A 17003-nucleotide genomic window follows, 5' to 3' on the forward strand; every position below is an offset into this window, starting at 1 on the left:
TTTCAGTGTATTTATAAAGCCGCGTCAGGAAAAGAAAGGATAACCACACAGGAACAGTAGCACTGCTTTGACGCTGGATGCCGCCAGTCTGCAAAACCGAGCGCAGAACTTGCGTACGATAAGGTATGAGGTACTGTGGAAATGTGCGTGGCTTTACGCCAAGTTTAGGTTTTATATATCGCGATTTGAGCGTGGAAATGTTCTTACGCAACATTTCTGTGCGTACGCACCGTTTATATATTAGACCCCTGGAGACCTCAGCCATCAAGCTGCCTCCCCTATTTGGTCAGTGCTGGGCCAGACAATCCGATGAAAGGACCCCTCTACCCCACAATTCCTGTGATCCTCCATCAGGGATGACTTTCTCTCCAGTCGTCTGGAGTCTTTTTTGTTTTTTTCTGTCCTCTGTGGCCATCGGACCTTACTCTTATTCTATGTTAATTAGTGTTGTCTTATTTTAATTCTGACTTTGTCTTTTTTTTCTCTTTTCTTTATCGTGTAAAGCACTTTGAGCTACGTTATTTGTATAAAAATGTGCTATATAAATAAATGTTGTTGTTGTTTAAAAAACAACTTGCTTCTTGTAAAAACCATAAGCAGTGACATTCTATCAACACATAAATGATCTCTGTTGTCAAGATGGGACTGACAAATGTTGTAACTCTGTGGCCTGGGCCAACCCATCATTCATTTACATTAAGGCAAAGTAGTGTTGGTAGATGTGATGCTGCTGCTGTACATAATGGCTGGCATTTTGGTAAGGTACCTGGCTGAACCCTCAGTGTTTCATATGGCGTGTACTATTCATTGTAACAGCAATCATGTCATTACATGTGTCAAGTGATAGTCACCACCTACTCAGATGCTAGCGCCTTATACCTTTCCCAGATGCCAGCACATGGAGGGGAGGGGCTACATTGCCATGTTGACCACACCATAAGACTCATCAAATACAGGTTGGGGTCTCATGATGCATCAGGTGGGAGGCTCCTTTACTTGCCAATGAAGTTGTGCAGCATTTTCATTGCATATCTTTGAGGCTTATTAGCATAGTCAATACAGTATATGGTTGTTTCAGGGTGGCAACCAGGTGGGAAGGCATGTTCATGTATCTACACTTACAAGATGATTGTCAAAAAAGTGCATACGTCAAGTTTTATAAATCAGATTTTTTTGATTTCCACATTTTCCTGTTTCTTCCTGTACGTATTGTGGCGAGTGGCTGGGGGTGCTACCCAGCCAGAACGCCCAGGAGGACCGGTGGAGGGCTTACGACTCCTCCAGACCACGAGGGGGTGACCGCCCTGGTGGCTTTGGGGACCACGGAAACAGAGCATAGAAGCTCAACCCTATAGGGGCCCATAGTCACCGGAAGTGCTGGAGGGAAGAAGACCAGGGATACCCGGAGTGCTTCCGGGTGCGCAGCCGGTACTTCCTCCACACTGAGGAGTGCCAACGGAAGGTTATCGGGAGACACCTGGAGCTCGTTCGGGTGGGGATAAAAGGAGCCGCCTCCCTCCATTCGATGGCTGGAGTCGGGTGGAAGAGGACAGAGCTCAGAGGAGAGGAGAAGAGTGGAGCTTGGCCAGAAGAGAGGCATTGTGTAAGGGCCTGGACTTGTGCACTGGGTTGTGTGTGTGTCACTAACTTGTAAATAATTGTAAATAAACTTGTTGTGGTGCACTCAACGATGTCTACCTGTCTGTGTCCGGCCTGTATCCCACAGTATACTTTCAGTCTCGGAAAGTATTCACAAATAGTTTTATAACTTAGACTCCAGGAGATGAGACATAGTCAAAAAATCTAACTGAACAGTTGTCCCGTCCAAAATGCTAATTAAAAATCAAAGACCTTAACACCAAAAGAAAGTGTGTTAACCTGGAGAGGTTTTGAAGGAAGTATCACACACCAACTTGGAAAAATAGCCAAAATCTGTCTGACATTGTTATGAATATCAAATCCTAAAATGGGCTTAAGTGAGAAGACGAGAAATTAAAATGTGCCTTTTGCATTAGAAATAGAAGAAGATCACAAGCCACTGTGTAATGAACACGGCACACTTGAGTAATATAAACCTCCTTTGCAGTACATGTGGAATCTGCGGTGAAATAAATATCAATGAACACGTTATCGCAGCCCTTTGTTCTTCCAAAAGTTAAAACCCAGTACTTTGAAATTGTAATCCCAGAGGTATTATCTATACATTGACATACACCTTTGTAACCACATGTCTTTTTGCTGCAGGCTATTTGTCAGAGTGAAAAAAGTAATTTATTTTAGCCTTATCTATTAGGACATTTTAACACAAATGGCCGGGACTCATTATGTTCCGTAGATAAATATCTAGCATCGTGTCCCTTCAGATATCCTAGGAAGTAGGCAGTACAGTCATCTGGGGATTTAAGCTTCCTTTTTATCCTAATATAAACCATATGGCAAAGTTTTTCAGATAACGTATACCCTAATTCCACGCCACAGTGTATTATAAACATCCAATATTTACTAAAGCTACATCTTAAATCAACCCTGTAACAGTAATTAATGCTAAAAAAATAATGCTGTGGTTGTGGTGTTAAATATAGCAAGGAAGCTCATTCATTTCAAATGACATTACCGCATTATTTAATACCATCTGTCTCTCCTACTAGCCTCAATGACGTCTACGTTTTTCCTCATTAACATGCAAATTATACATGCTTGCAAAATATAAATTATGGTATGCGACTTTTTCATTTCCAGCCGATTACTTCCCAAAGCCATTGACATACCCGCCTGCTCTTGTTAGACATGCCACAAAACCACATATGATGATGCAAAGCTTCTATGCGGTGCTAGTGACTCCAAATATTGCAAGGAGTAATGAATTTTTTTTTTTTAGAAAACAACATCCAATAAAACAAAAATAAAACTATTCTGAAAAATACCAATAAATATTTCTCTAGGATGCTGACATGTCAACTCGCCGCTGAAGTGGCTTCTCCAAGGGACAGTTGGTTTCCTCATCACAGCATTAAAGAAAACTTCGTTGAATTGATTAGCTCTATTAGCAAAGCCGATGGCTCAATGGTTGAAGATTTTACTTATTTGTTTGTTCTTTTTTTCTTTTTATGGCTACAGATGAGGTCAATGCAAGATAAACTCTTCACAAATGGAGAATAAGGGATAATTCAGATTTTTTCACTTCATATCATGGCATGTCAGTGTCATTTCCTTTTCTTGAGAATGTACAACTTAGAAAGCCAACTTCTTCTCCCTCTTACTGTTCTCCTATTGTTACTTAAGAAGTCTTATAGTCCCTTCTTAATACATGAATTACTGAATGAATAATGAATTACTCCCTAACTATCATTTGAACATGGAGTAGGCACTAAATTGTAAATTTCCCTTCAATTTATTTTTGTTAAAAGTTAATGTTTTTTGTGATATATACTGCACATAAGGGTCGTTAAACCATTCATGTACAGTATATTGACAGCACAGACACTCAGAGTGGCCTTTCTCTGATGACTTCATGTTTCAAGCAGTATGGGGCCCTGCATCACTTCCATTGCGAGGTCTGCCGGTTTCTCAATGAACATCTGCCATTAATATGGATTGAGTGTTCTGTCCAAACCATTGACAAGCACCTGGAAGAGTGACCTTCCACATCCTCAGATGGCACTCCTTGAAATTATTATTCCTCAAGAACTTCCTTTTTGGACCACCTCTTTCACACAACCTTGATTAAATGAAATAAGGTGTCATGTCTCCTGTGACACCTATTGAGGGACAACTACAGGACTGACATATGTCGTGTGACACGAGGGACACATATTGAAAAATACAATTTATAAAGTGGTCTAGTGGTCAATAAAAAAGTGGTCTAGACTACATATTCATACAATACCTGATTACTGAGTAAAACATTTTATTTTAAGTCAATCTGCAAAAATGTACTTTACGTTTATATTTGAAATGGTGCATGGATTAGTGTAGGTTGCATCATGTTTATTCCTACAACTTTAATACGTTTTTGAAACCATACAGGCTTATTTTTTGACATTTTGTATAAAGGTGTACAAAGTGAAGATGAAATACAATTGATTACTCTACGAACATGGATAACTTTTAATAAATGCATAATATTTCTTAATGTCACTTTTCCTTACATTTAAACACACAACTCAAGTATGTCGCTGTAATCCATACTTGCATATTAAAATAAAAGGCATGATAAAAAACATATTAACAACAAAACTACATTAAATGTTAAAATTAGATTATATGAGATTGCATTACAGTAGAGTAGAACAGTTTAGATTAGAAAAATAGTGTTAATCCCAAGGGAAAATTTTATATGATTGTACTTTAATTATTATGTACTTGAATTTTTTTAAAATTAAACCTTTAAATGCAGGGCCACCATTAAGTAACTTGCAAAATTCAGTGACTCCAAAAATCATTGTACAGGCATTCTTACCAATCAGACATTGGTAATCATATTTTTAATCAACTAGCAATATATCTTCAATAAATTCTTCTGGCAAAAATTAATTTAATCTCCAGCAATACAACAAACCTGAACATTTGCATATGCAGTGGGAGAAACACAATTTGCAATATCAATCAAAGTAAAATATCAAAGAGCTTGACTACAAACAACACTTTAAATCACAACAGATAAACCAGGCATGAAATAAAATTTCAAAAACAGTAATGATGGTCAGTATTGTTCTGTGCACACTATAATGTATATATATATATATTTTTTCCTAAAACTATAAGAATTAAATAAATACAACAATGAAACTTAAGTATGGGGAAAAATGTCACTTAACCACAAACACTAATCTCTTATATATATATATATTTCTCTTCTGGTTCATCCTGCTTCCTCTTCAAACCCGGTCTCGCCAACACGACATTTCTCGATTCCTATTCGTCCTCTTTCAAACCCTTCCCCACGCTGTCTGCAGCCTCCCATACACTTCCACACCACTTTTCTTGAGTCCTATTCCTTTTTTCGGTCTATCGCGTTCCCCGCCCGATATCTAACCCGATAGCGTGACCTTTCACTTTGGCCATGTCTGCGCCTGGGAGTCTTTTCCGTAGCCTGCTACAGGAAGGTACTCTCTCGACCATTGGCATTGGTTTCCCTCCTTGCTATTTTCGTTATACTGCGATGGTTGTTTGCTAAGCCTTTGTTATAAAATGAATGACAGTATCTGCTCTGTCGACAGGTTTTTGTACAACGTCATCTGTATTCTGGGATCTGGAAACTGCCTGTTTCTATCAGTGGGTTATTTCTTGACACAAACAGTTGACAAAGGCAATGCACCATTTTCCATTCCTACTCTTACACCGTATGTTACGGTGGGCATCGGCTATTTAGTATACATTTAATTATATTAAAAAAACAGACACAAACACATATGTTATAAATATATGTATTTAGTCAAGCATATGCATCTGGGGATCACCTTTCTGGCTCTGCTGTGATAAACGGTACCCTTACTAAATAAAAGAGTGGTTGCTGTCTCTTATCTTCCACCCACAACTCTGAGAAGATGCCCCGAGAAGGCACCTATCCCCACCTATGGCTCCCAGAGAAGGCCCCACCTCTTCTGGTCGATGATCTATAAAACCAAGCAGGCATAAAACGAGGCGGCTCAATTTTGGATCCAGAAATCATTCTGTACAGACTTCCTGTGTGATTCCTGACTAAAACGCATGCTTATTTCCTGGTTTGAAATCCTTTCTGGGCTACTGCAGTTGGTCATACTCTCTTTTTTTTTTGGGGTTTATTTATTAAACGGGGTCACCCAGTTTGTACACCAATTTTCACTGGTGGATATTAGTGGCCCAGTTATAATATATTGTCAGACATCACCACAAGGACTCCTACTAGGCTATAGTAAGATAAACAGTATCACACCATGCCAAGAGGGGACACAGTTGCTAATACCTTCTCTCCTTTCTTCAACAGTTCTCAAAAGCAGTCAGAAGTTGAGTGAGGTCACGTCTCCCTTTTACCCATAAAGTCCCGGGTCTTCTTGGTCCTATGATATATAAACTCATCAACCAGAATAGGTGGTTCACTGATGGAGCAGAGAGGATAGGAGACAGAGCTCTTACTTTACATTGCACTTGTACAATCTGGCTGAGGCTGTTTACCTTTGAGTTTTTTGCTTAATATTTTTCTGCTTTTGTTTTCCCTCAATTAAATGGGATTCACAATCGAGGTATATATATCTTCTTATATAATATGCTACCGTGGCTGTCCGTTTGTCTGTCCAGGATTTAAAATCTCCTGTAGCTCGCAAACCATTTGAACTATTGACCTGAAATTTGGTACACATGTACTACGTGACCTCTACTGTCCTCTTTTGGGATGATGACTTTCATTACTTTTCATTTTTATTTTATTTTATTGTAGAATCAACTCTCAGCAGCGCGCAGCACGGCCGTGCACCATTCTCATCCCTACCACCTTCGCTGTCACTTCCTCTACCTCTTCATATCTTAAATCATTCTTGAGGCAGATTGAACACTTAAGTGCCATCTTAAGTGAAAAATGAAGAAAAACGTACTAAGTAATTGCAACGCAAACACTGACTTAATCAGTTTTAACGTGAAAAGATGCCAATGGAAGAAGAGAAGAAGCAGAATGCTAGGGTGGAGAAAAGAAGAGCTGCTCAAGAAGCAGCAAGCGCATCAACCTCTGAGCAAACGAATGCTAAACGTACAGAGAAAGAGGATGAAAACTATAAGCCAATTTTATTTTCTGCACGTTATCATGCAGTACGCCGTTACTGGTATATATAGAATTTCTAAAAATAATGCAGTACAATAGATTAGTCACAGACGAAGTAATCTTTACTCAGTCTGACATTAAAAATAAAAATGATCTTAGTCTTACCTGTATATATTTCTGCCTCCAATGGGTCTTCTACTTTTTTGTGCTGTATGATGTAATCTGAAATCTTGTATCCTATTATTGGTTCAACATCCACCCATTCAAGTGCTACCATAGTGCTCGATGGCTCCAGGTTGGCTGCTAGCCGTATCCTGTTAAAAAAATCAACTTAAAATTAGAATTCACTTAGAGTACACTGACATAATGTGTGTAGCAGCATAGAAAAGATCATTTTAGCTTGTCATTCTACTTCATTTTTACAGTTGTAGATTTGAGCAGTGATAGAACTTATGATACTGTAGGGGAGCGCTGCAAGTTGGCTTTTCCATTTCTAACCAGGCCTAGACCCCCCAGAGATTTTTTTCTCTAGGATTGCTCTTAACTGGAGTCTTTATTTTCCTCTCCTTCAGTGTGAATTGGCCATCTCAATTATTATGATAACAGGACTTAATTTATTTATGTCAGTCATTTCTGTTTTACCATTTGTTTAAATTAAATTGTATTGTTGTATGTGAACATATGCCCTAAGAGTATATTAACTTGAGAGAATTTATTTAGTACAACACAAAACTCATTTTATTTTGGAACGTTTATTCTTTAAGGAAATTTGTTGAGAAAGTTTAGCTTTGTTTATATATCTTCAATAGAGTGATATGTACAAATTTTTGAAATTTGACAAACTCCTAATTTTAAATTTGTCCTAAAACAGAGAAACATTACATACAAACTCAATTACTCACTTAAAATTTAATGTAAAAATTTAAAAGGAAACAAGCTTATTCCAAGTTGTATATTTTCCTCTTTTATACAATCAGCAGTTGTCCCCAATAGGAAAAACAGATTCACATCAGAACTAATTGAATTGTAATCTGAGCCATGCTTCTGCAGCACCAACTTACTTCTCCATCTACCTAAAGTTAAATGAGCTTAAAAACCATAAAAGAAAAACATGTTGTCTGTGTGTATTAATATATTTGATTGTCACTGTTATTCTTGAATGTTACAGGAATATTTAATAAAGGAAAATGTGGTATCTGTCGCTCTGTTGAAGTAAATTAACAAAATTTAAATTTCAGAAAAGCTAGCAATCACAAATGAATGTTACGCCATGCGTTCATTTTGTAATTTGTTCTTCAATGTTATAAAAATAGTTCCAAGATTATTACATGTAATTGACCATATCATGATCAATCCAACTTAATCAAATTCAGAGTCCTAGTAGACTGTAGCTTACATTGGCAGTTCTGAGAACAAAATAAGACGCAATGCCGGTCCATCGCAGGGCTTTATTATGCACACAGCCACTTGCACACATGGTCAGTTTAGAATAACCAATCACGTCTTTGGGAATGTGGAGGAAACAGTGGAGTACTTGAAGGAAAACTAGACACAAAATCATGAGTGGTCTCCTCTAGACTTTCTTGTATACTCAGATATGGGGATGGATATTTGAGGAGTAAACCGTAAGACAATGATTATATTTTTATATTATGTACTTTAAAGAACCATCAAAAACAAATCAATCCAAATTAATAATATATTCAACAATTATTATAAAAGTAAACTTTAATAAATCAGATTCTGCAGGTGCCTGAATGGTAAAGTACCACTTCTGGTTAACGGAAATAGCCCAAAAGTTGAAAGAAAACTACGTTTTGTACCCAATACTTGTATGCAAAATTTGGTTGACCTAACTGAAAGTGTATTCAAGTTATCGTGTTTACATACACACACACATAGACACAGACATAATTCGAAAAATGGTATTTTCAGACTCAGGGAGGTCTAAAACACAGAGAATGATCCAAATTTCAAAATGTATTTTTTGGAGGATTCTAATACTTTCCCTATATGTTGTATACGAGAAAGTCAGAGAGCTCTAAAATGTCGAGATTCATCAAAACCTTGACATCGAATTTTTGGACAATTGCAGGTTAGGTGGATTGGCAGTTCTAAATTGGCGTGTTTGTGTGTGTCCTGCGGTGGGTTGGCACCCTGCTCTTGTGCCCTGTGTTGGCTGGGATTGGCTCCAGCAGACCCCCGTAACCCTATGTTCGGATAGAGCGGGTTGGAAAATGGATGGATGGATGGAAGGATGCAATATACTTATGTATATGTAACAAGGAGAATGTTTAGGGTCCACATGGACAGCAATCAGGCATGGGATTAGAAGTTAAACTGCTTGAAATGACTGCACTATCCATTGCACTAGCATAATTATTATAGTATTTTTGAGAAATTAAAAGTCATAGAAAATAAGTAACATTCTTTTGTGACAAATAAGTGGTTTAGAAACCCATTTAAACTCTGGTTGTTTCTTTCATAAATTTTATATGTCATGTTGTCATGTTGTATGGCTTGGCACTGTAGATGTTAGTAATTCGGCCTCACAGATCCAGGGCCCTGGCTACTTATCACAGCTTGGTTACTGTTTGTACAATGCTGACTGTACCAATTTTTCCTCATCTTCATGTAGATCGTGCCCTGGAGTGTTGTTTTTGTCCCTACATCTCAGAGATGTGCAGGTTACATTAAATTGTAATGTTAAAATGGCACAGCAGAAGTACATGTGAACATGAAAGCAGAAAAACTGGCATCCCATCCAGAGGATCAAATGGGGAGATGCAGAGGTTGAGTTACATGGAGGCTCACAACAGTGGGGATCCATTAATAGTGTTGCTTCACCCTTTTAGTGGCGGACGAAATTACAGTCCTTGATTTCAAATTGGACCCTATACAACATTCTCTACCCCTCAAACGATCACATGGATTTTCAAGGGACACTTACCCTTCACGATCACAGCTGGCTAAAGGAACAATGTTTTGTCGTCAAGTGGGACCCCTCTTCCCCTGGATCATGGTGCACTAAACTATACTCATCTTTTTCAAAAATTGGATGGCCATAATTTCCCCACTGAATGGGGTAAATTGCAATGGGGCTACCAAACAGTTCTTGCATATCTACTTCAAAGCAGTTTGCTGTGCTCCTGTTCCCTACCTAAACTAATCCCTGCTCCTTACTTAATGCTGCTCAGATAGAATATTCAACTTAGTTCAGTTTATAATTGTATAGTGCTCTTCACTGAATGCAAGTGCAGAGTCGTGTGACACGTTCTCTGGTAAAATGCAAATACAAACTTTAATAATTACATAATGACTAACGAAAGAAATTAGTTTGAAACTCATTAACATAAATAGAGCTCAGGACTATCTGTTTAATAATCAATTATTTTCCCCTGTAACGTTATACTGTCAGGGCCGTTCTTAGTAGTTTGCGGGCCTTACACGGTTCAGAAATGTGCAGGCCCCGGATGTGCAGGCCCTGGATGGAGGTAGCTCAGGAAGGTGTTCTAATAAAACGTCCGGAAACGGCCTTAGATGACCAGTAGGCCTACATGTACGCTTGTATGTATGCAGAGTGGTAAAATATTGATTTTGTTCTGGATCTGGTAAAGGCCGGTAATATAGGGATATTTCATGATTTTATGGGGATCTCTCTGAATAATTCTGAAACGAATCTCTAAAATTAACATTTGCTATAGTGCATTTGGCAAAGTTACGACGGCGTAACAATATTATTAGGGATTTAGGTAAAGATTGCAATTTGGATAATAAATTACCATTGTTAATAAGACTAAGAGACGCACTGAACTGAATTTCCTGAAGACTTTAATTAAGGTAAGAAATATACTTTCCGCATTTTCATCCTGGCGAAATCCTTTATCAGTTCCGAATAATCAAGGATCTGGCCAACATCTTGCTCAATTGATATTAATGCCAAACCATTCAGTCACTCTTGGGTCATGCGTGACACACGACATGAGGAACTGGCAGAGATGGCTCCAGTGCCAGGGGCATGACAGGGGCCCCAGGCCCACGACCCGACAATAACAAAAAACAAATGTAAGTCGGGGCTGGGTTGGGGCCCTACGCGGATGCATAGTTCGCGTATGCCTAAGAACGTCCTTGATACTGTAAAAAGTGTGTCTGGAAAGTAAATGAATACATCAGCTTACTTCCACAGGTGAAAAATAAATCTTGGAGTGTCCAGAAAGGACCACAAGTGCAAAAACAATACGATGTGCCGTAGAGGACTCTCGGCCCTAGTACCACAATAGCACGTTATTTAAAACACACATTACAAACTATACAAAACATGTTTTTAAGAAAGATGGAAAATGATGAGAATTTCTAAATATACAAGGTACTGAGACATTAATTCAAGCATTTATTTCTAGTTGGATTGACAACTGCAATGCTTTATTCACTGGTTGTGAAAATTGTTCTGTACACAGCTTTCAGTTATAAAAAAAAGCTTCTGCAAGATTTATTACAAGAACAGGAAAGCACAAGCACATAACTCCAGTTCTCAAGTCCTTATACTGGCTCCCGGTTAATTTAGGTTTAGGTCAGATTACAAAATCTTCATTTTAACATATAAAGCCTTAAAAGGCAAAGGCCATGCCTACTTAAATGAACTCATCATTACATACAAACCAGAGCACACATTGAGATCTTGAGATGCTGACCTACTTAAGATTCCAAGAATTAATGAAATAACAGTGGGAGGGAATTACAGGGCTCTGAAACTGTGGAATGATCAGCCTACTATATAAGAGAAGCCCCTTCAAATACCTGTTGAAGACTCACTACTTCAGCTTAGCATACCCTGACTAGAGCTGCTGATTAGCTATGTATACTACATTTCTGTTTGTTAGTCATCGGTACAGAACTGTAAGTATCACAATATTTTTAAACCGTTACTAAACCTCCATTATTCTTTTTCTCTTCTCGGTACTTGCTTTTTAGTCGGTTGTACAGAAATATAATTATCACAGTATTTTTAAACTGTTACTAACCCTCCTCTGTTCTGTTTCTCTGTAGACTGATGCTTTTAAACGAAACCTAAAAACGCATCTTTTTAGAAAGGCATTTTGTTAAATTATTTCTATAGATTATCTTGTTTGTTAATTTATTTCCTTATTTGTAGCACTTTGAGATTGTTAAATATAAAGCTCAATATTAATAAAATTTATTATTATTATTCGGTAGCTGCATACGCCACTTAGTGCCAGGCTGCTCTACTGCGTATGGAAAAGTCATCTCAGATAAAGAAGTGGAATAACTGGATGGAACGATTCTCTCATCTGACTGGACGGCCAGCACAGACTACAATATAGAAAACCCAGGAGCAGGTAGGTGGTCATTTGGCTGATGTCTCTTATTTTTGACTTTCTGTTTTACAGTTTTTAATCTCCACCATTGTCAACTGGCAATAGTTAATTAATTAATATATAGATATTGTTGGTTTCCACTGCTTTTTGCAGATGATGTTGTCCTGTTTGCTTCATCAGGCCGTGATCTTCAGCTCTCTTTGGATCGGTTCTCAGCTGAGTGTGAAGCGGCTGGGATGAGAATCAGCACCTCCAAATCCGAGAGCATGGTCCTCAGCCGGAAAAGGGTGGAGTGCCCTCTCAGGGTTGGGGAAGAGATCCTGCCCCAAGTGGAGGAGTTCAAGTATCTCGGGGTCTTGTTCACGAGTGAGGGAAGAATGGAGCGTGAGGTCGACAGGTGGATCGGTGCGGCATCCGCAGTGATGCAAGCTCTGCATCGGTCTGTCGTGGTGAAAACGGAGCTGAGCCGTAAGGCAAAGCTCTTAATTTACCAGTCGATCTACGCTCCTACCCTCACCTATGCTCATGAGCTATGGGTAGTGACCGAAAGAACGAGATCGCGAATACAAGCGGCTGAAATGAGTTTCCTCCGCAGGGTGTCTGGGCTTTCCCTTAAAGATAGGGTGAGAAGCTCAGTCATCCGGGAGGGGCTCAGAGTAGAGCCGCTGCTCCTCCGCATCGAGAGGAGTCAGATGAGGTGGCTCGGGCATCTGATCAGGATGCCTCCTGGACGCCTCCCTGGTGAGGTGTTCCGGGCACGTCCAACCGGGTGGAGGCCCCGGGGAAGACCCAGGACACACTGGAGGGACTATGTCTCCCGGCTGGCCTGGGAACGCCTTGGGATTCTCCCGGAAGAGCTGGAAGAATTGTCTGGGGAGCGAGAAGTCTGGGCCTCTCTGCTTAAGCTGCTGCCCCTGCGACCTGACCCCGGATAAGCGGAAGAGGATGGATGGATGGATGGATGGATATTGTTGGTTTCCAGTCATGTTTAATCTTCTTCATACTTGTTCTGTATTTATATGCATATCAGTTCTTTATGTATTAGTATCATGTATACTTGTATTTTGATTGTACTTAATTGTTCACAACACTCTGCCCCTGCCCTCAATAAAGAGCACTATACACAACTTAAGTTGTATTGTATCATATTTGATTGTACAGTACTGTAATTCCAAAATCTTAATAGAGTCTTGGTAATTCCTGTCTTGCTATATTGTTGCGAGACATGGACGCTATCCAGTGACCTGAGACAAATATTGGACTTCTTCAGTACTGTATCTCTTTGGTGAATCCTAGGGTTTGGTTTGATTTTGTGTCGAATGAGCAGTTGTTCATGGAGTCCTGAATGAGTCACATTACCTGCTTATTGAGGGAGTATCAGTTATGGGACTACAGCCATGTGGCGCGATTCCCCGAGTGTGATCCGGCTCACATGATCCTAATTATTGAGAACCTGAGTAGCTGGACCAGGCCAAGGGAATGCCTGTGTAACACCAGGGGGGCGACTGGACCTCGTGTCTGCCTGGGGGGATCCTCAGCTTTTTTGTTGTGTGATGGGTGCTGCAATATGTTGTACCACTGAATGCTCCAATACCTGACCTAACCTGACCTAATGTCCGGGACAAAGGAAGATGCCAATGTCTGCAGGTATGGGGCATCACAGCATCATGTTTTTATTTCAGCATTTATTGTATATACTATATAAAAATCAAACATAGTAAATATGTTAACAATTGGAAAATATAATTCACTGTCTGTGTAGGAATTTACTAAGAAGCAAACAGGAGTTAAAAAGACAAGGTTGCTTCAGGTCACAGATTTAAATATTGCTAATCAGACAGAAAGGTCTGGAATGGGTGCAGTGTTTTGTAAGACTATCTTGTGTGTACCTCAAAGAGCTGCTCAGATCAGCACAAAAACCTTTTTTGAAACAGGAAACATTACTAGAAAGTAGCTGCAGTTTTCACTTTGCTCGTTGTGGGTTAGGCCAGCTAGGCACATTAAATATAAATGTACCTTAACCTTTTGCAATTAGAAACTCATCATTTGTACCGAAGCAGTAGTAGAATCAGACAAACTAGGAGTGACAGCATTAGGGATAGCTGGATTTTATTGATGGTCTGGATTCATTAAATATTCAAATCATGCCCCTCTGTTACCACAGCAGACATTGACATATCTTTCGGTGTCGCTTTTCATTAGGTGTCTGAACTTTAACTCTTCAAGAGAAAGCAGCACTTGATGTAGATGGAAAAGAGAGCTTCTCACATGTAAACAAAACATATGGATATTGATTTTCATGTCACACTTAAATAAAAAAGTCATGTAATGTGTGGAAAGTTATTTTTTTCTCATTATTATGAAGCAGGAAATAAAGATCTGGGATATTACAGTGGATTCTACAGTAAAGTGTGCAGAAAATGATGGTGTTTAAATACTTTCTACTATGAAGAGGGGACATTGTGTTGCAGGTTTGACAAAGTGAGTGGCAATAAGAAAGCCATTCCTTAAAGGACAAAGTAGGGCCTTGAAATATCGGCCGTGGACTACTGCAAACTGGACAAAGTCTCCTCTTCACAGGAGAAACTGACACTTGCTTTTTTCAACCACTGTTACACTGTGCTTGAAGCTGTTGTGCTGTGAGGTGCCTATCCCCTCAGAAACTGGTCTTTGGATTGGCTTGTGACTTTGGTGTTTGCCAGATCTTGTCCTATTAGAGTTTCTTCCGTTTTCCATTTGCCACTGAACCCTCTAACAGCATGATTTTGTTTTCAATTTCTCTACATGAAAGGCCTACACCTCTAAGGGCAATAATGCTCTGTGTCATTTCATTTGTTAATTATTGTTTCCTTGCCATTATCACTGCAATATCTGTGTACTTCAGAGGATGTAGTAACACAGTCTGTTCCAACTCTGTTTTAAAACACAAAAAGGGTTTTTAAGTAATCAACAGAACTTGGGACACCAGTGTAAATTGTTTGCTTCAACTTGCAAGGCTTAATTTACTTTAATTGCTGCAGAACCTCTGTAGGTTGTAACCTGTTAGTTGTTCCTTGATGGAGGCCCATTTGTAATATTCTGATATTTCCTTTTTTTTAGTTTTTGTTTAAACCTCTGGCAGTTTACTGCTTTCCGTTTCACCATTTTAGATCATTCATTGCACTTCAACTGATTAAATATGAAGAAAAACTGAGGTGTTCTGAAACTTTTGACCGGCAATGTATGTGTGTGTATATATACACACATGACTATACATATATACTGTATACACATATACATGTATTCTGTTCATTATCTCTATATATATAAAACCCAACATCTGTCTGTCTGCTTTTCATGAGAGAACTACTTAATGAATATAGATCAGGTTTTTTTCTATAATTTGCTTGAACATTCCAGCTGATTTTGCGACCTCATCACGCTAAGAATCATAGTTCGCTTGCAGTAGAGGTATATTTGCGCTAATCCGAGACAGAGCCTGCGGGCCAAGGGGAGGGAGAAGTGTGACGTCAGGAGTGGGGAGCCAGGCAGAGCCATCCTCACTGTCCTGTTTCACTACTATGCGGGTGGAGCTGCAGGGGACAGCTAGTATCTGTCTCTATATATAAAATCCAATATCTGTCTGTCTGTATGTCTGTCTGCTTTTCATGAAAGAACTACTTAATGGATATAGATCAGGTTTTTTTTTAGAATTTGCTTGAACATTTAAGCTGATTTTGCAACTTCTCTCATTGCGCTAGGTATCATAGTTCGTTTGCAGTACCGATATATTTTACGCGAATCCAAGACAGAGGCTGTGGGCCAAGGGGAGGGAGAAGCGTGACGTCAGGAGTGGGGAGCTGGGCAGGGCCCTCTTCGCTGTCCTGTTTCACTACTACATAGGGGGAGCCGCAGAGGACGGTTAGTATACAGTGTCTGCATATATATATAGATATAGATAGATATAGATATATACACTCACCTAAAGGATTATTAGGAACACCATACTAATACGGTGTTTGACCCCCTTTCTCCTTCAAAACTGCCTTAATTCTACATGGCATTGATTCAACAAGGTGCTGAAAGCATTCTTTAGAAATGTTGGCCCATATTGATAGGATAGCATCTTGCAGTTGATGGAGATTTGTGGGATGCACATCCAGGGCACGAAGCTCCCGTTCCACCACATCCCAAAGATGCTCTATTGGGTTGAGATCTGGTGACTGTGGGGGCCATTTTAGTACAGTGAACTCATTGTCATGTTCAAGAAACCAATTTGAAATGATTTGAGCTTTGTGACATGGTGCATTATCCTGCAGGAAGTAGCCATCAGAGGATGGGTACATGGTGGTCATGAAGGGATGGACATGGTCAGAAACAATGCTCAGGTAGCCCGTGGCATTTAAACGATGCCCAATTGGCACTAAGGGGCCTAAAGTGTGCCAAGAAAACATCCCCCACACCATTACACCACCACCACCAGCCTGCACAGTGGTAACAAGGCATGATGGATCCATGTTCTCATTCTGTTTTCGCCAAATTCTGACTCTACCATTTGAATGTCTCAACAGAAATCGAGACTCATCAGACCAGGCAACATTTTTCCAGTCTTCAACTGTCCAATTTTGGTGAGCTTGTGCAAATTGTAGCCTCTTTTTCCTATTTGTAGTGGAGATGAGTGGTACACGGTGGGGTCTTCTGCTGTTGTAGCCCATCCGCCTCAAGGTTGTGCGTGTTGTGGCTTCACAAATGCTTTGCTGCATACCTCGGTCGTAACGAGTGGTTATTTCAGTCAAAGTTGCTCTTCTATCAGCTTGAATCAGTTGGCCCATTCTCCTCTGACCTCTAGCATCAACAAGGCATTTTCACCCACAGGACTGCCGCATACTGGATGTTTTTCCCTTTTCACACCATTCTTTGTAAACCCTAGAAATGGTTGTGCGTGAAAATCCCAG

The 17003-nt window shown here is 39.6% G+C and overlaps 1 protein-coding gene across 2 annotated transcripts in view; it reads right to left on the reverse strand.

Moving 5' to 3' along the window:
- LOC120535132 (astrotactin-2-like) overlaps positions 1–17003 on the reverse strand; it is a 2291264-nt gene that overhangs the window by 402892 nt on the left and 1871369 nt on the right. For both annotated transcript variants that reach the window (XM_039762741.1, XM_039762742.1), the window contains one exon: positions 6899–7047. In XM_039762741.1, coding sequence (XP_039618675.1) covers positions 6899–7047 — 149 coding nt within the window. The remainder of the gene's footprint in view (positions 1–6898; positions 7048–17003) is intronic.

Source organism: Polypterus senegalus, chromosome 9 (genome assembly GCF_016835505.1).
Source record: "Polypterus senegalus isolate Bchr_013 chromosome 9, ASM1683550v1, whole genome shotgun sequence".
Lineage (NCBI taxonomy): Eukaryota > Metazoa > Chordata > Cladistia > Polypteriformes > Polypteridae > Polypterus > Polypterus senegalus.